This window comes from Lepidothrix coronata, unplaced genomic scaffold (genome assembly GCF_001604755.1).
Source record: "Lepidothrix coronata isolate B3197 unplaced genomic scaffold, Lepidothrix_coronata-1.0 Scaffold12, whole genome shotgun sequence".
Classification (NCBI taxonomy): Eukaryota; Metazoa; Chordata; class Aves; order Passeriformes; family Pipridae; genus Lepidothrix; species Lepidothrix coronata.
This window is the reverse complement of record NW_016690192.1, coordinates 9,682,421-9,706,756: the sequence shown is the minus strand read 5'-3', so window position 1 is coordinate 9,706,756 and position 24,336 is coordinate 9,682,421. Positions and strand designations below refer to the sequence as shown.

General features: G+C 37.7%; 1 protein-coding gene across 1 annotated transcript in view; it reads left to right on the top strand.

Annotated features, from left to right (window-relative positions):
- LOC108492708 (translation initiation factor IF-2-like) overlaps window positions 1-24,336 on the top strand; it is a 142,660-nt gene that overhangs the window by 1,829 nt on the left and 116,495 nt on the right. The window contains exon 2 of the mRNA XM_017805306.1: window positions 973-1,063. Coding sequence (XP_017660795.1) covers window positions 973-1,063 — 91 coding nt within the window. The remainder of the gene's footprint in view (window positions 1-972; window positions 1,064-24,336) is intronic.

Below are 24,336 nucleotides of genomic sequence, written 5' to 3'. Positions count from 1 at the left end.
GGTCGCAGCGGTGAGAGTCCTGCACCCTAACCACTAGACCACCAGGGGCCCCCTGTCCAAGCTTGCTCGGCCCCGGCAGATGAACCTCAGGATTAAAGGGTGGGCTCAGTTCAGCGCACGCTGGGTCTCACCTAAAAAAATCCACTGCGCAGGCTCGAAGGGTTAATGACCTTTCCCAAATCTTTGCTCGCGAAGACTGGCCATTATTATACAAAGAATACTATCTAAAATTTGTGCCAGCACAGCTTCAGTGTCAGTGGTATGAAGTAGTCTTACTTTAGTGGTCATGTGTCAAAAGCCATGAAATGGATTTACTTGTAGAGCATGGTGTGGTTTTGGGCACATTGCAGGAGAAGGCGATGGGGGTTGGTGGGGAAAGAAAGACATTTATAGAGTAATTTCTCATTTTGAGTGTGATAGAATGATTCCAAACTGTATTTAAACTTCATTTGAACTGGTCTTGAGAATAGATGTTGAAGGATATAAAGAATTAATCAGAAATGACTGGGTTACAAGTGTCTTCGTACACTTTTCAGTGTGTATGTGGTCCATTGCTACAGCTCATCTCCTGGCCTGCTCCCATTGCAAAGGAGGAGAATGAATATGATTGCACGCATATTTTATAAGATGTGGTCAGAGGGAAACACAGATTGGGCCCCAAAGAAAATTCATAGAGGTATGAGTGGGTGTCAGCAAAGTTAGTGAAGCTTGAGATTCTCTCTAAACACAGGCAGCTGACTTTGGTTCATGCTTAACCTAGCCTGCCTATCGAGTGTAGCCTAGAACATATTATTACCCCTCTCAAGACAAGGCCTGTAATATTTTTTTGTATTCCCGATGTTATTTATGCAACTTGGAAAGACAAAGTCCTAGATTCTTTGATAGAAGTGTAGTGGCACAGGAATCAAAAGAGAAACTGGTTGATAACATAGCTTTAGCTGAATCTCTGATACTCAATCATTCTTCCTTCAGAGTCTGGAAAACACGAGGCAGCCCTGGACAACTGTAGCTCTACATTTAAGTACTGTGACAGTGAATTACTGAGCAAGCAGGAACATTCTGAGTGAGTCCCAAAATAGAAGGCAGTTAAGTACGTAAGTCCAAGAATTTAGCATTATATGGAATCCTGAGTTCAGCCCGTGCCTTAAAATATCTGAATGCTATTTCTTCAGCCATTATTATGTTAGCTCATTCCTGCACTCAATTAGCATGCTAGAAAAGCAAACTGAATGAAAGGGATGCCAGTACAACTGGCTGAGGCCTTTAATTGTTCCTTTTCTTCAGGTCGTGTTATTAAAGTCTTTGTCCCAAAGACCTGGAAAAGTGAATAGTTGAGACTTATGCAAAACACCTTGTAAGCCCTTGAGCATAGTACAGAACTCTTGGAGGAATGTGCAGGGTACTGTAAGCAAAATTTAGAGTACTTTTTAGAATAGTTCTAACTAGTCCAATATACCACCTAAGGAAGAACTTGCTTTCACTGGTTTATGCATATAGAAGTGGGGACTGAGATGTGAAGAACACTAGATAGTTAATTATATTATTATACTTATTACTGGCAAAACTCTACTAGGAAAAAAGTAATTTTTTTATTTAAGCTTCTGGTTAATCTTGCTTGTTTAAATCAGTGATGTAGGTCTACAGGGACAACAATGTAGAGATGTGCTTGGGTATGGGCTAAATGAAACTCTTGGGAAGGAAGAAATTGGATACAATTCTGCATGTACTGTTAGTAGATGAATGGAAGCAGAGCAATTCTAGGCCAGCCCAACACCTTTTTAGGCCCAGAATGAACTCCAGAAATTATCCCACCTTTTTAATGGGGTGGGGTAAAGGTTATTTAATTTTGCAAGTAATATTGATACCTGTTAAAGGAAATCCTTGTCTCACAAAGTAGTAATGCTAAAATTCACAGTTCAAGTCTACTTTGGGATAATATTTAAATTCTTTCACTTAGAAATAAAGAAAACTATGTAAAAGAAGTGTAGCCCTAACATTAGTTTAAGAAAAACCCAATACCACCACCAACAGATTTTTAATAATGCAACCATTTGTTGTCCCTGACTTCTAGACAGAGCAGTATTACTCTTGTAATACTGTGCTCATGTTTAGGTTGGATCCTTTGAAAATCTTATGAAATCCTGGAACTATAAGGCACAGAAAAAAAGCGATGGGAGAATGTATACATCTTTGCCTTCTTTGTTTGTTTACTTCAGCCTGGAGATGTTGAAAAAATAGTATATTAATGAAGAACAGTACTTTCTATCTTGCTTCTTAAAAAATTGTGACAATAGGAGAAATCCTTGTTTTGTAAAGCTTCCAATAATACATCTCACCATAGATTTAGAAATAAATGTCTAGGTCATGTTGAACTTTGAGTTAAAAAATAAATTAATACAATAATCTTTTTTAGACCAACAACTTACTGGTGTTTATTTAAGAAAATGCCGAAAAGGAGAAAATAAAAAAATTGAAAAAAAAGTGTGGATAATTTTCCTTTTTTGAAAACTCACTTCTTCCATAGTACTTCAAAAAGTTAATTACCTGGCTTTCACTCAGATTTCTCAAAGGGAATTCCGTGTTAAGAAATGGCTCCTGAGAGAGAGCATAAGAGCTCTCTGAGGCTCTTACTGATGTACCACTGACAGTGACGAGCACAAGCTGATGACATGTCATAAACAGAAAACTGAAATGAATACGTAAGTTTATTTAGCTCTTGTGGTGCTTGCAAATTTTGTGTATTCTTAAACTATTCCTTTAATACTCTTTTAATTACACAACTAATCTTACAACTTTTGAGTGGATTTCCGTGATGTAATCATAACCCTCCTAGCAATTGCTGCACACGTTCTACTTAAAATTTGTCTTCTATGTTTACATACTATTACCCAGGGCTGGGTGTAGGCATATAGTCACCCAGCCAAGTAGGCAGATGTTATGAGGAGTGGAGTGCAACAAACTTTATCTTACTATCTGTTTTAATAATTCTGGACCCTGGGAAGACTTGAAGACAGTGAGAAAAGAGTGCTCCAGGGGAAGGAGATTCATTCCTATTATTGCCTCCTGTTTTTCTTTTCCATCCTCTTACAAGGAAAAATTGCCGTATGCCAGTTAATGTCTCTGGAACCTTGTGGAGAGGAAAGCCCTACCTGTGCAGAACCAGCTGTAAGATCAGACCTCATTTCTCTAAAGAAGATCAGCTTGGATTATTTGAAGTAATAACAACATGCTTTATGTCTTTACAGTAAGGCTATGAGCCTACAAGTGGATCAACATGATCGATCTGTACACCTTTGCTAAGTCCCAGTGATTCTAATTAAACTTGATTGTAGGATCCAGCTTATACTTGGTGGTGTTTCTGCAATGAGCTGTGCCCAGATGGACTCTTATGCTTGCATTGAATGCACTGAGTGAATAAAGTCTGGTGCAGCATTGGTAACGCTGTTTTCAAACAATGTGGATAAAGGATCATTCCGAGCAAGGCAACTGTACCTTTGGATAGTTCCTGCTCTCATTGCTTTACTTCTGTCAGTTGCACGTGCATTCCTTCAGATGGTGACTAGTTGAAAGTACCTCAGTTTGTTACAAAACCAAGGCAAGATGCATTCAAGAGTGATTCACAATATGTTCTCCTGATATGAAGAAGGGTGATTTTCTGAAGAAATGTAGGTGGCTGGGACCTAAAGTTGCTGTGAATAGACATTAGAAAATTTGGGCTCAGGAGGTAATTGAAGGTTGTCTTATGCAGCACTAGGGTGTGCAACTTTCCATGATTCTAGGAAAATCAAATTCCTAAAAGGCTTTTCAAATATAAAACAAAAAGTTTCACAACATAGCTGAAGTCCCAATCTGCATTTGGAGGAAAGGGAAATGTATTGCAAAGGATGAGTCAGACATGGGCATCCCCAGAGAAATCTTTGCAAAGCAGGAGCAGGAGGTCTGTGCTTGAAAGGCTGCTGCAGGGATGTCTCTTGCATTCTTCTAAGGTGGGGTTCGACCTGCCTGTGGGCAGTGTTTTGCTGCCAGGAATACTGGACTGCAGATTTTGTAGCAGCTCCCAGCAGGGTTTGTAGAAGGCAGGAGGTTGTGTCCGTTCTCCTCTGCATCATGGTACTGATGGACTGGTCTCACCCTGTGGTGTGGAAGTTGATATGTGTGACTTGTGAACTTTTAGTTGTCCTCAACCAATTTTAATTTGCTGTTTTGAAATCTACAGCAAAGACTGACAGAAACAGGAACTGGGTCCTTTGCGTGAAAACATGTACAGCTGCAGTGATGTCTGGTGATAGTGTCTATACATCAGCGCTTTCTTCAGCTCTAATATGTTCGTGGACACAACATATAACTATGTCAAATGGTCCTGAAACAAACTTCATCAGACACTCAGTCTTAGATGGTAATGATTTTTGGTCATGATTAACTTGATGGCTGTTTTTTCTCTCCATGTCTTTATCTCTTCTCAGAGACAGTAGCCTGCATATGTAACTCTGTCAGGGATTGAAGTCCTAAGTAGTTATTAACTTGTACTTAGTATGCAATGTCTCTGAATTAAAAGGGCAGATCTATCTTCATCTAATGAACACTTAGAAGGAGAGTTACCCGGCAGGTTTATAGCTAGCTCTAATTGCATTCTCCTTGCTCTGCTGGTACTAACATCTGCAGGAGAGAACAGAACAACTTTCAGAGAAAATGACAATTGCATCAAACAGTATCAAGAGAAAGACACAGTCAAAAAAAATGCTGATACAAAATATGTTGCTGCTTCCCCTTCTCTCTTCCTTGTCTTAACTCCCTGTCTTCTCTCACCCTCAATTTTTTTATTCTCGTGCTGTGGCAGACAAACTTGCTGTCGTGTAATTTACTGCAGCTTCACGTTGCTTTGATTCATGTTCTGCTGCTTATGAACCCTGTGGTTCAGAGATGGCTTGTTAAAGTGTATTCCACTTAATTAAGTGTTGTTTAAGCATAAGTGAGGAAGTAAGACTAGTATCTCTCTCTTTTTTTTCCTTCTTTTTTTTTTATTTTCTTCTTTCTCCCCCACCCCTGGAGTGGGATGGTCATAATAGGAGTGAGCAGGGAAGTTAATCACACATACCTTTTTAACTAGCCGTAACTGAAACTTTCACACATTTCAGGTTCTTCAAAGGCATTTTCTTTTGTGAATCTACTGGCACTCTTATGTTTTCTGATAAAAACACAATGTAGAAAGGCTTAGGTGAGATTTCTGTACTGGAAACTAGTTGCAATGTTGATTGTGGAGTGAATCTTCTGACTGGAAAGTGAAATTATTAGGCATCTGAGAGATTAATTAAATTTTTATGCTTCAATTAATTTTCTTAAGTACACAGAAGCCAGTGATTTTTTTGAAGTTTAATAAATTTTCTTGTAAGCACTTAATGTTATGGTTTTTATGTTCTAGAGCAAACACTGGATGTCTAAGGGATTAAGCTGTATCAGTTTGGGTTAAGTTGCTTCGAGGTATCTCGAAATGCCTTCACTGAAATCCCACATTGTTAGTCTGGCCTTGGATTTGAACCATTTATTATAATCACGTAATGAAATATTAGAAACATAAAACACTTTCAAGTTGATTTGCTGCCTAGCAGGTAGTTTGCAGTTAGTGAACTTGTTTCTTCTTTATAAGAAAAATGAAGCTAGAAGCTGCTGAAGAACACGTGGAAAAATGTTTTGGAACCTTGATTTGTGTTCTGTATCTACACTGTCAAGGAGCAGTCAGCCAGAGGCAAACACTGAGGTGGAGATAATGGAGGAGAGGGCTAAAATATACTGGGTTGATATTTGAAACATGATAATTTAGGTTTTCTTTATGCTCATTTACCTCTGCTTGCTGCAATGTTTACATGTTAGCTTTAATGACGGCAGCTTTTACACAAGTGCTAGAAATGTCTCCAGCTAATGGAGTGCCTTATTCAGCATGCTCTCATTCTTTTCCTCTCGACATGTTCTTTGCTTTCTTCTGTCTGTTGCTTGCACGCCCCCCCACCCTTACTGGAACTAATGCAGTGATGGAGCAAAGCATAAAAATGAAGTGTAATAATCTAAAACCAAAATAAAAAGGTTTACCCTCCTCCTGTCGTGTATTCTTTCTCTCCATTCTGAGATCAATTTAGTAGGCCATTGCACTGCAATGTCCTTAATGACTATTTGATTGAGATAAGAGAGCTTAGATAGTTGGACCTGTGCTGAATGTGGTTGTGATAATGATGAACATGATGAGGATATATCTGTGATATGTCTTCACTATGTTTGGAACCATGGCTGAATTCTGTAGCACAGAAGTGCACAATTACCTTGATAGTTGCATGAACAACCTAACGTTTGGGTTTTGTTTAATTAATTGTGATAGATAATAGTAACAGTTATTAGAAAAAAACTCCACAACTAGACATTAAAAGCATGTATATTCCCATGGACCTAAACAAAACAGTAAATCCAGTTGTTATTTACACTTGCTATGCAGGTAGAAGTTGATTTAACATTAGAAAAGTGCAGTAATAAGCAGGATAATAATAGGATAATAAAATTGTATGCTGTATTATTAGGCTTTCAGACTTTAGATACAGCAGACAGTATATTATAACTTGTTTTCATAACATTCAGCTTATCAATCAGAAATATGAATATTTCATGAGTATAGTATAACAGAAGTCATTGAAAAGGAAAAGGTGAAGCAGAGGTCAGTGGGGATTGCCATTCGCAGGCTGTCCTTAACTCTGTTTATTGCTTCCCCTTTTCCCAGCAAATCCAGTATTTAAGAAGGATTGTAAGACCCATGTAATCATTGAGGATTTACTTTGTTGGTGCCTCAGAGCTGCCTTCAGCAACAACACTGCTGTTTTGTTTTTTAAACATACACATCACCTTTACAAGGTACAGATAGATGTTATCAGGAAGTATTTTGAATAGTCACAACTGTAAATTTTTGCTTGAAATTAACTATTGAAATTTAAGTAGCCATAGGTTCAACTTTTGGTCTTACGGTGACAGAAGGCACTGTAGTTCTACAACCATCTTAGATACAACTGATATAAATTGGGATTCAAGCTAATGAGGTCAAGTTTCTTTTTCTCTCATGTCAGTACAAAATATTCTTAATTCTCCGTTTGATATAAAAGTATAGAAGAATTCTAAATATATAATAGGCTAAGGTTCAGGGTAGGGTAGAATAATCTCCCCTGGCAAAAAGTTCTGTTGTCTCTGGTGAATAGGGAGCATAGTACTCTGATAAACTGCTTAATATTTCTTAATGCTTAATGTTTCTGAAGATTAGTGGATGTGGATTAATTAAATTAACAGTTTAACTGAAGAGCTTTAGAATTGCAGTTTACCTCACACTGTTTCCAGTCTTTGCTGCAATATAGGCAAAATATAGAAACATTATTGTTTATTCATTTTTTATTTGCAGTTTTCCTCTTACTTGCATAATATGCAAGGACACAGTATTTCTAAGTGTCCTTAGCATAAAAAGGAAAAAAAAATTCGGTAATGGCAAAGGTGAATTAGTGAAAGATTCTTTATAAAGGGGAATTTTAATATTAAATTGCTCCATCTAGTGGCAATCTGCTATAACTGATTTTTAGCTGTAGCGATTATTATCCTTTAGTAGTGATTATGCCTCTTAGGAATTTAAGATTGAATTCTTCTTTTACATGGGAAGTCCTCTACCAAGGGAACTCCACATGTGACAAGGTAAAAACTTTGATTTTCCTTCCAGTTTCTTCTGAGGAATTTTACTGTTTATGTCAGTGGAAGGAAGTCTCTGGTTCTTTGTTGAAGAGTTAAAATACACAGTGAATCATGTACTGAGTACAGCACACTGAGACACATCTCATGTTCTAACATGAGATAAATTTCAGTTGCAGGTTGGTTCATCCAAACCTTAACTAGCTTTGATGCTGTACTTTTCATAATAATAATGAACTAATTGGATGATTTGTTAATGTCAATATACTTTGTAAGCAGTTGGAATTCTTATGCCAAGCAAGGCGAAAACACCTGTGTTTCCCAGTCATATGAAAATGAGGAGAAAATTCAAAAGGAAAAAGGTTCAAGGAAGGGTTTAATCCAAACATCTCTGATGCCTTCTTCCTTTGCACACCTTGAAAAAATGAAAAGACAAAAAAGAAGGGAGCTCTTGAGGAGGCTTGCATATTCCTGCTACCCACTGCTGTGATCCCGCGTGCAGCTGGTTAAACAGCATATGATAGTAATGCTAATGTTGTTTTTTGAGGCTTGTCCCTATGTACATATGCCTTAAAGGTGGTACTATCATATGTCATTCTTGTGTGATTGGCCAATTGCTTTTTATTTTATCCAATTATTATTTATTTTATCATTTTTATCCATTTTTATTTTATCAATTTTATAAAATTATTTTTTATTTTATCCATTGTCTTTTAAGGTAGGGCTGCAGATAACTTTTCTGTTTGTTCTGAGATTCCCAGATGCCTAGAGGCTGTAGAATATTATAAGCCAAAGCATGGAATCCTGTATAAAAAAACTACTTCAGTCATAATGCATCTTTTGATGCTTAGCATTAGTGAATTGGTATCCCACAGAAAGTCAGTTTTGCCCTAGAAAATAGCCCGACTGCTTGTCAACCTCAGAAAATTGAGGAGCAGCTCATTAGCATCACATAAGTAAAAGCAGAATTGGGTTTGTATTTCTAGAAAGTTCATTTGTAGAAGACAATTGAAATTACAGGAGTGGTGGGTTTTTGTTTCACCTGGTGAACAAAGATTAAGAAGATAATACTTTTCTCCTTGTAGTGAGTTCTCTGAAGGCAACTAATTTAAATTCAAAAATGCCAACCTTTTTTTGGGATCAATTAGAAACTTTACCCAGAGCTTGTTAATAGCTCTCCAGTGAAGGAACAATATTCCCATCTCTACAGGGTAGTTCACCTTGTCTAGTTTTTTTTAGCCATTATTGTGAAGATACATGTGCCCAAAATACCATCTGCTGTGTATTTTTCATACCTTTCTCTATTTAACAGGAAGTTGCAGCCCTCAGTCCTTCTTCTTGTGTTGGTGTCTTTTTTTTTGAAGTGGAACGAACTTCCTTAATCAACTCAGTAAAGCAGAAAAATGGATGGAACCGGCTTTCCAAAACTATTTCCAGAGATAGTGGAAAGCACTCAGTGGAGGCTTTTGTTAATGTGAACTATAGAGTTGGCACTTGGCTACTCTCTTCCTCACTAGGATGGGAATACAAGCTTTTCCATTCCCGCTTTAGTCACACATTGTGTCACTGATGACTGAATGGGTAGATGCAAGGATAAAGGAAGTAGCGGAATTACTATGCTCATTTAATCTTCTTTTTAACTATTGAGATTTCAGCAATGATGCCAATTAGAAAAATTGTAACTGCAGTTTTGGCATTCATATGAATTAAATTTCACAACTGAATCAAATTCTGTATAATGACATTCTTACAAGGGTTCTAATTCTGCTGGTTTTACTTGGTCAGAAGCCCTCTCAGTCCCCGTAAGAGCACTAGGATCAGCATTTACTATTTACCTCAGTTCAGTAATTGTTTTCTTTTATGCGACTTTTTAGAGTGCTCTGACAAGCACGGAATGAACAGCTTATTTTATCAAGATTTATAGTCAATAGCTTCTGTAGTCTTGTGAAGAAGACATCTGCTGTGCAAATAGCAAGGTTAAAGTGATTGCACATGAAGTAAATACAAACTTCAGCTAGTATTTCATCCTGAAAACCAGTCTGAACAATACTTAGATAACTTCAAGTAATGGAATCCCTTTCATAATCTTGACCCATATACAATTTTGTCAAATCCAAGGTCAGATAGAATTTAAAAAATAAGCTTTATTTGAACTTCTGTAACCATTATTTCACAATTGTAAGCATGCTCTGTAATAAAAAAAGTACTAGTATTGTTAGGTGGGGTTTTTTTTAAATTCTCATGTAAGTCTCAGAGTTTGATCAGTTGTAATAGAAAAGAAAATATTATCTATTTGTTTAGGAAATATCTTCTAAACCATTGCAGCTGCAGACAAAAGGAGTTCATTTCAGATTGATTAATGTGCTATAAGTATCAGGAATTGCTCGGTCTACTCACTTTGTTGCTTTCTCATCTCTCTGAAAAATCAAATGAAGTATCTGAAGATTCCTGATTGATGCTGTCAGCTTTGTACTGATATTACAGTGCATTTCAGGAAATGTTCAAAGTGAGGCAATAATTTTCAATCTTTTTTCAAGTATGCTGCAGTAAAGTTTTTCTATCAGATTATACAAAGTCCATTTCCCAAAGAACTATGCATTTTTGTGTTGTGCATTTTTGGGTAGCTGCCTTTACACATAGACCTCTATAAATATGTATGAGAAAATGAAGTATCGTTGATATTGCCTACTTCTGTTGTACCATGCCAAAGTGCATTTTTTTTCTCCATAACCCATACTGTGTCTTTTTGTTATATACAAGCTTTAATTATTTTATTTTCTTGGAAGCCACGTGTAACTTGATTTCATTTCATAATATATGTACAAATTTTCCAAATCTTGCTACAGAATTTTTCAGGACCAAATCCAGTAATTTATGGGTAAGAATGTTAAAGTACAGGAAACTGTAACAAAGAAGATTATTTTCCTCCTAAATAGGGAACTTGGATAAGATAGTATTATTAATTCCTATATTTGTTCTCAGCTTGCAAGAAAAGCAGGAATTACCTCACATTTTCAATTCTGCAAAGTTATATGTGGATGTGATTTGGCCAAAAGAAGTTCATGCACCTAAGATGCATGAAGTTGTATAAAAATCTTACTGTTGGATTGGTTTCTTTATGAAAGCATTCAGCAAAAGAGGAGCATAGCCTTTGGTATCCACAAGCTGTACATGCAAACTCTGCAGGAGATCTTGGGTTGTAATAAAGGTGGAAGTACAGAAAAACTCTAACATTCTCTCAGGAACCCCCTCGGGTTCATGGCAGAATGGCTGGCTGCTCGCCATGCTGTCCCTGGCTGCTGGCCAGCACCAGTACTCTGTGACCCCTTCTGACACAGCTCATAGAGCCTGAAGGATGAGTTAATGCTGCTTCAAGCACCATTAATGAATCAGATTTTAAGTGTGGATTCTCATCCACAGTGGTGTGGGAAAGTCCATCACTCTGAGAAGGAACCAGGAAAGAGGAACCTTCTCCTAAATTTAGATTTCATGTAGCTGAATAAAAGGTTCATTTTCCTTCTCATCAACCCCATAAACAACATTGTTGGTGTCTTTTTTTACCATGGTATGAAAAAAGAAATAACCAAGTATATTAGCATATTATATTGCCATTTTTTGTATAGAATGTCTTGTATGTGCACTCTGGAAACTGCCTGATATAGTTTTCAGTGTTTTTCTATCTTAGTATAAAATACAAGGGAATATCCTGAAACACACTTAAGCCTGTACTTAAGTTCTGTTGGCTCTAAGGAGGTTAAAATATACTTGTAAATTCTAATATGCTTAAGTATTCTCACTGAAAAAGTGCTTAGGAAAGATTATTTCAAAATATTAATTCTGAAAAATGGAATGCTGACACTCTTAAAAATTCACTGAACAGATTTTGTAAAAAGTATTCTGCTGTCTTTTAACAACAAAGCAATTCTGTCTTGAAAATCTGGAAGTGGAGCACAAACATGATGAAACTAGTCCCAGTGATATAGACCTTAAATAAGGTCCCCTGATGGTAATGGTTTACCAAAATTATTTATTTTAAGTAGCTGAAGCAGTAACACAAGTGAATATTCTTTTGCAGTATAAGATTGCTAAATTGTGTTCAATTCAGTCTCTATTTACTTGCTTATTGCTGGAGTGAAATAAGCAAAGCAGTTACATAATCAAGTCTTTTTGTATTGGTGTAATTTGCATGTTTTCTGTATTGTTTCAGAACCATCACAAATTATTATGAGAGAATTATTTTCATGCTGGATGGATGATTGAAACCGCTGAGTGAATTATTCCGTGTTATTTTGAGTTTTCATGATAAGGAAGTATCCAAAGACACTCTAGTTTTGTCTTTTATATAACAAAGTATATTTTCCTCTTTTTTGAAACTTCAGTATATGTAGCCTGATTCTTTTTCGCTGAGGTGATTTTGTGCCACAAAAGCTATCAATAGGGCTGTATCCTGAACACCTTCCTTCCTATGAGCATTACTTGTACAAAATTGTCATTATGTGTATGAACAGTGCCATTGTTTTCAACTTGACTACATTTAGAGGGATGTGCTCTCTGTAAACCTGGCCCAGTGAGACTAACTACAATGTAAAAGGCAAACCCTTTTCTTGAATTCACTGCAAGTTGAACTAAGCTTACAGTGGCACTGATTAAGCTCCACCACGCAGTTTGAAAATTTACTTTTCCAAAAGAAAGGCATAATCAATAAAAATAAGTGTTTGGGGGATTTATTTTTCTATTTAGATGTGGAGGGATGTCAGTGCTTTGCTTAATAAGGTTGTTACTGACAAGAGCAGCTCTGGTCTTAGTCTGATCCTATTCTGAGTCTTGATTATCAAGAGCTGTTCCACTGCCCTGTGCTAATCACAGATCAGTTGTGGCTCTGTGTGTTTTGTGTGTGTACAGTGCCCCACAACTCCTTCATCTCAAGTACTCTACTCCTGTTGTCTGTGTGTGGCTAGGTGTTGTAAACAAAGTTCATAGTTCCAAAAAAATTTTGTCTCCAGTTTTAGGTGCTATTTTCTTACAGATTGTAGCAAAAGACAGTAATTTTCAGTGTTCAGGTGCTTGCAATTCTTCATTCAATCTTCATTTACAGAATGCTACAGAATTTAGCTAAGGCACTTTTTTTTAGTGTAATAGTGTATGGTACTGTTTTTCTTCTAGTTCTTGGGTCTGAATATGTTTCTTTTCCTAGGTTAAGGAGAATTCATTCCATCTAAAATTGTCTTCTTTTTCTCTTTTTTAATTAGGCCTGGAAGTGTTTTGCATGACATTGTAGCACTTCTTCCCCATTCTGTTTTTATTTTGCAAAGTGATATGCTGGGTCTGTGCTTGTATTTTGTAGTGTTTGCCTTTGGTCGGCACTGTGTCAATGCAAAGCTTTAAAAACAATAAAATACTGACTTTGGGCAAGAGGAAAGGCTGAAAGATTGGCTGTATATGTCTTTAATTTTAAAATTATAACAGTAGTCTCATGTACAGTTTATATTAGCACCTCTATCAGCACTGAACCACCTTCTCCTAGAAAGTACATCTTCCAGACTTCCTGAGTAGATGAAATACTTTCCTTAAGAAAGCATTGCAATTACTCCCTGTAGAGTCAGCGAACTTTGCCACCTCCTTGTCCTTCTTGAAATGTCCTGTGCTTCTGGCCCTTTAATTTGATGTGAGGAGTTCCTACACTCGGGCAGCAAGGAGGCAGATTATGGCAAGGCTAGTCAGTATTATGAGAACATGTAATGAGCTGTACAGCCTGCAGAATTCTGGATGCCATAAAGGAGAGACACTTAAAGACAGTTTTCTCAAAGTAGTCTCATTAGCCTGGGAACCAGGGTTAAGAGATAGGAGAATTCTTGATCAGAGACTGGAACTTGCTTCTTGTGTTTATTGGAAGCTTGTTTTTCTAAAGGTTACACAGTGTGTTTTCAAGGAGTCTGATAGCTAAGCTGTAGTAACCTGACCTGTCTTCAGTTTCTATCATTACTGCTTGCAGACTGTGAACTAAATCCCAGATGGTAGCTGTGACATAAGACAGTAGCTGTGAATATCTGAAGATAACCAGAATTTATAGTAAGTTTTGATTCTGGAATGCATGCATAAGTAATCCTCTGAAATCATATTGTTTTTACCAAGGTAGTTCAATCAGAACTGGGTAGGGAATCCCATTTTCCCCAAAAGCATTTCTCTCAAGACTATTTTAAGATTAAATACAAAGTTGATAGAGGCACGGCCCCTGGGTAATAATTATACTTTCTCCTTTGAAAGTATGTTTGGGAACTATGATTTATATTACTGTATAAGGATAGGAAATATAATTTTGTAAGATTCCATAAATAACTGGAAAAAGCTTTTGTTCTGGAAAAAGGAAGTGTGTAGGTATGCAGGGGTGGGAGTGAGAGGGAATGGTGCATAATAGGTCCTACTGTAGTACAAACTATGCAGGAACAGAGTTATCAGCAAAGTGGAAAATAGGAATCAGCTTTGTTTCTAAGGAAAACAACTCCCAGGAGGAAAGAAAAGTCCATATGCAATACCATAACTGCTGATGTGCTGTTACTTCCTACAGCACAATGAAAGTTCAGCGTATTTTGTTTCTTAAAGTGGTACCCATGAAATTATGGAAATTCTCATATATAAAATTTAGTACAGGGCATCTACTAATACAGTGAGTCACCTGCTGCAATGTGTATTTTCCTGTGTTATTTATCTGCCGAGGGGGAGATGACAGCAAAAGAAATCTCTTGCAATATGGACTGAAGGGGTATCAGCGTTCTCTCAACCAGACCTCCTGCCCCAACACAGAGTCAGCTCAGCCTATGACATGCCAGACAGAGAATTATCAGTATTGAAGAGATTACAGTTTCTGAAGGCAATTTTTAGCCTTACTTCAGTGTCTAGCTACCCTTATCTAACCCATGCTTATAGACCTATATTTATCTTGTTTGTTGATTGTCCAACACTTTGAAATCTCTGTCCCTTGTTGTAGCCAGTTAAAAGGCACTGATGCACTCGTCTTGCCTACGCTGAAGAGGCAGGAATAAAAGTTCTGTTCTTGCAGAGCCTGGTGGGTGGACATTTGATGAAACTTCCTCTGACTTCCTTCCACCAAGGAAACTTAAGCAGCAAGGGAGGTGTAGGTGCCCTGGAGCCACATGTGACACATGGTCAGGGAAGCTGAGGCTTAATTGATATGAAGCTTTTGCCCCCATAAATACCCCAAATGTAATATTTCAAATATAATAGTTACAATTGTAAGTATTTAAGGTTCTAGTTATGCTAATTCTGTCACTTACAGGAAGTAGGAAAGCTAAAGTAACATGAGGTATGATCTCTGTCTGCTTTATGCCAGTAGAAGTTTTGTGTACATGAACTTACACTGGCAAAATTGTTGCTGCTGAAATCTGTTCTGTGCATTATGGCTTAATTGTATTGGTATCATGCACATCACTGTTACATTCAGAGCAGGAGAGTTTTGAGGGTATCCCTGCCTTCTATAGTAAAGCTATAGCACGAGCAAATGGCAGGCATGTTTCTGTATGAGATACTGGTTCTTATTTACTCGTGTTGCAACAACTTCACAGTGAAGTTTGAGGCCCTTGCATTTACGGTAAGGGAGAAATTTAAAATCCTGAAATATCAGGGTTTTTGTCTTGCAGCTCTCACCAGGAGGCTGCTGTCACATCTGCTGGGGACAGGTTGATGTCTGAAGTGCAGCCATGGAAAATATGTTAGTTGAACGCCCCCTAGCTGAAATAATTTTCAGAACATGGCTAAGAGAAAGGTTCTCGGGAGATTCCAATTAACAGCTGGGGGGAATCCCACAATCAGAGTTTCTTGTTTATTATTTTCAGGTCAGCCAAGCAGTTACTCTAAGGATGCATTTATGTTCATATACTGATCCTTTTAGCAAAGTGTCTTGCATTAAGGAAGAAATCTTCATTTTTTGTTCCTTTTAATTAGGTTGGTACAGATTTGGAAATATGAGGCTGTGCTTGCAAAACTCATCTGAAAACTAGATTGCAAAGTCATAGAAGTGTTCATGTTTCACAGCCAAATTAAGCAATACTACAAATACAAGTGTCATTGAAGTCAGTGCTTTCTCTGGTGTCATATATTGCACAGACACTTCTCAAAGCAACAGAACTCTGCCTTTTCCATTAGTACAACCGACTGGTCTTTGAATAAGCCAGTAACATTGGTTTTATCTTCATCAAACTGGACATTTCAATATAGGGAAAGAAAAGAAGGAAAACCTCTTTCTATGTAGTTAAGACTTTGTTGTATTATATACACACAATGGCATTGATTCTACCCCTTCCTTGATCAGGTTGCTCAGGCTTTATCTGTCCACAGGAATTTCTCAGAGTGCAAACACTGTATACATTCAGGGAAAATTTTGATGTATCCAATTAATGAATGATTCCTATTGCCCATATTCTCTCCAATTAATGAATGACTCCTATTGCCCATATTCTCTCTCCGTAAGTCTCATTTTAATATCACGTTAGAGAGAAATACGTGGCTAGTTTAAAAGACCCAAAGCTATACAAAGTTAAGTGTCTCGGGTGATGTGCTTAACTGCTACTGCATTTTGGACAGGCTCTGCAGTGAGAGTTTCTACAGCCATTGAAAAAGTGACACTTAGCTAGAAAGCGGGTGATAGGAATGTTAAAATGGCCATGCAGCCCTTCCTTTGCAATGCTGACATCACTGCTTACAAGTTATAGAGCAGGGTTAGCACGGATGAAGTAGCATTATCACAATAGATTAGCCTAATGGTTGCAAAAATCAAGCTATTGAAGATTAGAGACTTCCTTTCCTGACATTATCAAATGAGTTTTTGTTGTCTTACTGTTTTCTGTGCATGTGAGCGTGCATGAAAAGGTGGACTGTCACCACCAGCTGTCTATATATTATATCCTTATTTTTCCTCAAGCAGATTTCACAGAGCTGAGCAGGACTAATTGCTGATACACTACAGAAAATGCTGTCTTCAAGTTCACAACAAGCATAACAAAAGTATATTCAGTATGGCTCAACTGCTAAGCGACAACAGTTGTGAGGAAAAAAAACTGACAAAGGTTCAGCACCTCCATCCCCTCCAATTAGCACTGAGCAAAACCTGGTCTCACTTGTATTTCAAAAAGCAAGAAGTAAGCTTTTAAGCAACTTGTAAAACATCATCATCTTGACATTGTGCAAAATGTATAAAACCAGCAAAAAAGCACAACCCCTGTGTTTTCCTTTGTGGATCACTCTTATATTCAGAGAACTCCTTGTAAAATGGAAGCAATCCAGAAAACTCTGTCTGAGATCTCTTTTTCTCATGGCTGCAACTGCAGCCAGCAGGTTAGTCCAAAAGTTGATGGGCTGTCTTTTAAGGCCCCTGGTCTTTTTTGCACCTTTAGGGGAAGCAAGACTAGGAGACACATGATAGTACCTGGAAGCATAGTTCATTTCCAACCAGTTTAAAGGTTTACTTCCAGTGAGTACAAATTTTTTAAATGAAAATCAATGAGAACAAAATGTAAAATTTGAAACTTACTTTTGCACAGTTCTCCATGAAATGTGATCAAAATATGGTCTGTTGATAAGACTACAATGACAAGGCATGGCAATCATCTGAAAAAATTCCCTTCACTTTCTCACAGGTTTTTTTTTTCTTTATTAATTATTCTTTATTTTAATTTGAAAAAGGACAAAATTACATTTTTTTGTCCTCTGTCTCTTTCTTTCTTTCCTCCTCTCTGTTTCTTTCACTAATTGGGAATCACACTGAAAATAGGCTGCTAAGTATAAAGGAATTAGTACATTTATCAGATTCTCCACTTTTTGCTCCAGACTTCAAAGCAGTTATCTAAGGCATGCTGCATGTGAAAATCACCAACAACTATACTGATATTTGTAGTTTTTGCATAAATGAAGTGATGAGTGCCTCTTTATATATATATTTTAATTAGACATCAGCGTACATGCCTTGCAAGCCTTGGATGTGTCAAACTACAGTGATTATTATCAAACATTAAAGAATTACCTACCTGCACTAAAGTTCAACAAAGATGGTGCAAACTGTGAATTGCTCTATTAACATTTCTGAACCATTATTAACTAATTTCACTACCACCTACTCATTAGTTACCGAGGCCCAAATTTAATACAATTGCTGTTTTGTGTCAAAGTATCAAACCATAACAAAGGAACAGAGGAGTTAAAGTTTAAGCTATATTAGTTTAGCATGTGTTTAAATCATTCTGCCAAATTACTTCCAGGTTTAGCTAAATAGGTAGCTATAATCATGAAAGCTCAGCAAAAGAAATTCATTCAATACTTAAATACTTAAAGTCATACCAGAGTTTGAGTGCATACACTGAGTCAGGTTTTTGGCTTATCCCTGCAATTGATCCAAAGATCTTTGTTTGGATCCTGATTCTTCAAAAAAATCTAGTTCTAGACCTTTCTGTAACAAAATACCAATATGATGTCCTTCTGTTACAGCCCCTACAGAATGCTCCTATTACAAACAGATGGGTTATCTAATACTCATTAGGGCCTCAACCATGAGATTTTGTTGCTGTTAGAGTATAATCTATCAGGAGAGAGAACTATTTGTTGCTTGTCTCATGCTTTAGTAATTCATTCTCTATAGATCCTCATTAGAATGGAAAATTACAGCTGTAGGAATGCCTTAGTTTCAAGAAGCAGAAGCAGCCTTTTCCTTTTCCCTATTTCAAAATAAATGTTCCGTGGTTGTAGGTGAAGGACACGGGCATTGGAGGAAAGTATCAAATGGCTGGTAACTTAGTCATTGTGGTTTTAACCGTGGTGGAAGTTCCTTGCTCTATACAGCTGTGCTGGTTGCTACTTCAAAAGAAAGTTCTCTAAGCTCTACACTGGCACAGGAGAAAGAACCAAGGCTGAGAATCAGTTACTGTTGGAAGTAAAGACATGTGATTTTATGAAAGGTCACAGGAACCGGGGCATTTCTTTCCTTCTGCAAACTATTTTGTGAAAAGGGAAAGAGAAACAGAAAAATTAGGAAATCTTGAAAAATCAAAAGTCAGAACTCATGGGGTTTCACATTATTTTCCTGCAGACAGCAAGAAAATTGGCCATGATTTTTTACCACTGACATATTATACATTATTTTATGAATCCGCAACTATTAAAATTTAGTGCAAATCTAACTCAACTCTGCAAATGTGAACGGTTTGCATGGTGGAAGAAATGTTAACAGTAGTCCTCTTACTAGAGTATGTCTGTCCTCTAATGGAACCACTTGCTTAGTCTTCAGTGTGGGCTGAAGAAGAAAGGATGTGCAGGCAGAGTAGGTGTCTCACGCCAGAGAGTTAATTAAGACAGAATTAAATGAGAGTTTTATGTCTGTAAGGTAGCTGCTCTTTGGTTATTTTCCTGTAATCCAACTTTAACACAATGGTAACCACAGAATTGTACTTCCATGGTGCATCTCTTGGCTCTCCCTCTCACTGTAGTGGCCTATAGTTTTAGTGGAAAATACAGATCATGCAAAGAAGCTTCCATAGATTTGAAGCAAGTTCTCTTGCTTGACCAAGGAGTGTGAATGGCTGATAACATGCCAATGTCAGGCCACGTCTGTGCAGGCCAAATACAATCTGTATGTGCAGCATCACTAAAGCTGATGGAGGTGGTCCCATTTGCATAGTGCATGCAGGAGTTTGAGCTTCACTGCTCCTGGCTGTCAGTCTGCTCCTTGCACTGAAGTTACCGCCCCTGAGACAAAGCTAGCAGAACGAGATATGTGAGCTTGCATCTCTGCTTATCTACTTTCCAGCCTGATGGATTAATGCAAACTCAGCTTCATTGTTCATGTAAATGAAGATGTCAGGTTTGGAGTGACTAGAGAGAGGTGTGGACTTTTACCTTTTTGCTGTCCTTGCTTAAGGGTACGACCTTTCGCAGGGAGGGGCAACTGTTAAGGGCAGCAACGCTCATTTGCACTAATAAACTTGTGGAACCTTCTCAATCCAAGCTGAGAGTTTGAATTTTGTTCTTTCAGTATTAATGGACCTTCTACATATCTTCTCAAAATTAACAAGAGCAAATAATATTTTTCAAATATTCTTAAGGAACAGTTTTTTTGGAAAGTCCTGGCTCTTAATGATTACTGGGATATCTGACCTTGTATTTATATCTAAAGCTATTAGAAATTCAATTGTCTCTAATTGCCACTTTAAGTGATAGTCGGGTCATCATATCTTGTATATTTAGCAAATCTAGGTTTGGGTTAAGCTGCTTGAGATCTGACCTTGTATAAATACTTTTTAAATTACATAGAATCATTTCATAAATCTAATTAGCATGTGATAAAATCACTTCAACTCACCTCATTTGACACGAGTCCATAAAGCAACCCACGAAGTATTGTCTATTGTTACATATTACTGTTGCTTCTATATGAATGCCTTAAACAGAAATTATATACCACTGTTTATAGCAGTATTTATCTTGGCCAGCAAGTTGTCATGTGTCTCTTCTGAGTAGAAGTAAGCCATGCTCTGGAGGGAGAAAGAGAAAAAAATAATCTGTGCTATGCTTGTAGGAGACACCATTTAATCAGCTAGACCAGTTAATAACTCTTGCTGCCTTTTTTATTTGTCAAGGGCTCAATATTTTTTCAATATGAGGTCTGCTTCAGTGTGCTTTAAATGGCAGTTTATAATTAATGGTACTTGAGCGTGTCTCTTCTTTCAGAAATTCATACAACATTCTTGGTTACAATTTATACATGATTTTAAAGTATAATTAACGTTCAGCTTTACAAGATATATGCAAACAGATATGCAAATTTGGAAATAAATATGCAAACATATAAAATGTTGTTGAATTAAGTAGTCCTTAACATTTTTAATGAAATCAATATTTTATTCATATTTTGCACACAATTTTGAGTACTTAGTGATTTGGTAGTTCTCAGACTTTCGTGGACCATGGCTGCAGATTGATTCTCTTGTGGCTCATCTTGTCTTCCAGTCTCTTGAACCTCATATGTTCCTTATGGAAAACAGGAGCTAATCCAAACCCCTTTAAATTATTGGGATTGTTTTCAATTATGCTGTGTGGATATTTGAGATAGTAAATTTAACCTGTTACTGAAACCATTAAAAATAATCTTTATAAAAACTTTCATATCGAATCATGTTAAAGGTCTTTCTAGCCCAGTATCCCATTCCTAACAGTAGCAAAATAAACCCCAAAACCCCACACAGAGAAAAATATGAAAATATTCATCAAATATATCACCTCAATGTTTTTCTAGCATACAGCCACTTGTGAGTCAAGAAGTGCTTATGGTGGTTTCTATGCAGTTAGTTACCCTCCTTTCTCTCTCTACATATTCTATCTCTGACACACCAGTTTACCAACTGTCTTACGAGTGGCAGAGATCCCAAACCCAAATACAGTATTATAGATGTGGTCTATCAAGTGATGATTCTCCCTTCCCTCAGTCTGCTGATTTATGCTGTTACTACAGTCCAGGAAGATGTGTGCTGTCTTCATCAGGCATACTGTCAACTCACTGCTGCACACAAAGACATTGCCTCACCTGCTCTAGCCCCGGGGAGTGAACCCTGGCAATCCCTGCAGCCCCAGACCTGGAGAATGGCATCCTCTCTCAGGAACTCATCTGAGTTAAGACCTCTGACGTGCTAGGGGGTGGTTGCTCCAGTCGGTGCTGCTGTCTGTGTGGCAATCAGTCCATTTCTTCCTACCATCAGACAGTGATGGCTCTTTGAATATTCTGTCTTTACCTGTTCTCACCACTGCCCCTAAACATGTGACTCAGTGGCCTGACATTTTCTTTCTCTAGATGCAGGAGGCTATTTTCACTGCTACGTAGTGCTGGTAGCCCTCACATGTATAATTTTATCAGTAAATTTGCCACATGATTCCTATCCCTGAATGCTTGCACTTCCTCAGCTTTGGTAGACCACAAACTTGATCCCTACCAAGGAATTGTTAACTCCAAAGGACATGTAGTTAAGATACCCAGACAATAAAGGTATAAAGATATGTGGAATTTTGTATTTAACTGATAAGACAGAAAATCCTTAGGGACCTTGAGAGGAAATTAGTGTTCTGGAAGTAGTTGCTGATAGTTATTAGGTACTGGGAGACTGATAGATGCTTTGCAATTGTAACAGATACATATGTCATTATAATGTAGCAATAGATTGAATAAGGAGGTCAAAAAATACTGGTACTTCAAACTGCACCCTTTGTAGTGTGATAACGTAATGCATGCTGAGGAGAGGCACAAGGAACAGTTGAAGGGTTTGGTGTTATACAAGCCAAAGGCTGAAGTAGCAGGCAGTGTGTAGAGGCAGGTTTCCATTCTGTCTCTGTTGCCATCCAAAGCATGCTTTAAGTTTAATTTTTGAACCAGAAAGAATTTCTGCAAGTGCAGAAATTGCTGAAAGTAGCAGTTTCTTCAGACACTTAAAGTCCTCCATCTAGATTCTGGTGTTAGACAGGATGGCTTGGAGAAGCATTGGCTTTAAGGAATTTGAATACCCGAGCATACAAATGTAGGATGGTTGAGTGTGGCATAGAAAATTGCATTCAAAATGCACTATGGAATGCAGAAAAGGTACCCTATTCAACTGTCAATCTCAGAACCTGAGCCAACCTTACACTTAATACTTCATGTGCTATGGATCCTATGAGGTGACTGTCAGTTGAAGAGTAAATGTGGTTTCCTATCCTTGGTTTGCAAGATTACTAATCAAGGTTGCATGCCTAGGCTTTAAATCATTTAGGATTATTACATCAACTTCTTACATATGTAAAGAGCCATGCTGCAGTCTATGTTGTTAATTATTGAAGACTTGTGCATTTTAATAGTTTATAGGTTCGGTCACTTACATTTTTTTGATAAAACTGAGAATATGCTTCATTTAGTTTACATCGATGCATAAGTAATCAAAATCATAATTATATTGCTAAAGAAACATCACTTAAAATAGACATATAAATGCTGTTTTGATCATTGCAAACTGCTATTTGTGGTGCAGTGTTTTAGTTATGAGATGTAGAAAAATTTATCTGCCTTTGCAGGTGTGTACTCAAAATGCTATTTCAGGGCAAGTAGTGCTATAGTATTTTTCTGAGAGATATTGATTGATTTATTACTACAGGCATAATGAGTGAAAATCCATACAGCTGCTTCCCTGTACATCTGTGGTAGTTTCAGAGTTTTTAGAATATAATTGACAGACAGAAGTAAGATCCTGATGTACTCAGCAAACCAGTGTTCAGAGCTATGCAACATCTTCTGCCTTCGTACCAAACAGCCTTGGTCTTTAAAAGACTATACCTGCGCACTTGCTCAGTTCCGTATGCTTTTTATTCTCCCAGCATATTTCAGTCTTGGGTTCTTGCAAGGTTGTGTTTCTGTAGGCTGCATTTAATTTCAGCTGATTGCCCAATCCTCTCTTCCTTCTGTGGTAATTGGTTTTTGAATTGTCTCAAATTCTCCAATGGATTTACAACAATCTGAAAATTAACAATGGCCCCTTAGTTGCACAGGGCTATGTAATTCACAAAGTTCTTACTTGACCGATACTTCTTTTCCCCTTACTTCCAGCCAGGCAATCTTCTGTGCTTTTTAAACTGGTGCAGAGGCAGTAAAATGTCTATACATTGAAACTTTCTCCTCCTGGCACTCCATCACTTGGAAGGCAATCTGAGGCTTTTCCATAGGCTGATGTATTGGCAGTAACTTAAAAAAACCCCAAAATATAGAAACATGATTTTTGATTATGCTATAAATTGGGATTATTTCCTTCAGGCAGGCGGAAGGACATGCCAGATGGACTTTATGTGTTGGCTGTTGGAAAGCTTTAGGAGCCAAAATTATAATTAGCTCGCTCCTATTGAAATATGTTCTCCCTAGCTGTATGATTTTTTTGCCAGAGACTGATACAATTCTTGAAAGGTGCAGTTCCCCTCAGCACAGGAAATATGCATCATTCTGTTGGCATTAACCAACACCTGTGCAGTAACTGTTGCAGTGCTTGCATGGGGAGGCCATACGTGGGGCTCCCTGGCACATTTCAGGTGTGTGCCTGTGCTGCAGGGACTGGTGCAGAGGGGATGCACTGGCTGGGACTGCTCAGTGCAGTAACTGCAGGGGTCTACACTCCAGGCAGATGGGGTATGAATGGCTCAGAATTGCAGGAAATTCTTCCAAACACCAAATTTGAAGAAAAGCAGGACTGTTCATCAACAAACCATCAATGCAAGAAAGTGGCTTGTTCAGCAGCACCTAGTTTTGCGTGTTGTAAAGTGGTACTTAAGTCATGCCATTGAGATCCAGCTGCCACCTACACTAAATGTAAGTAAGTGATGGGAGTGAAGGACTTGTAGGTACAACTGAAAGAAACTTTATCAAGGAACTTTGACAGGAAACATGGACTACAGCACAGGATGCAAAAATCTGCCAGACATTATGCGTGGCTTACTGGGGCAACTGAAGCCTCACTAGGACAGTTGAGCACGCCAGTGAGAGTAAAGCTAATCTGGGAATGTTTTCACTCACCCCCTTCTGCCACTCTTGGCATAGATGTGTCCACTATGAGACCTGGTCCATACCTT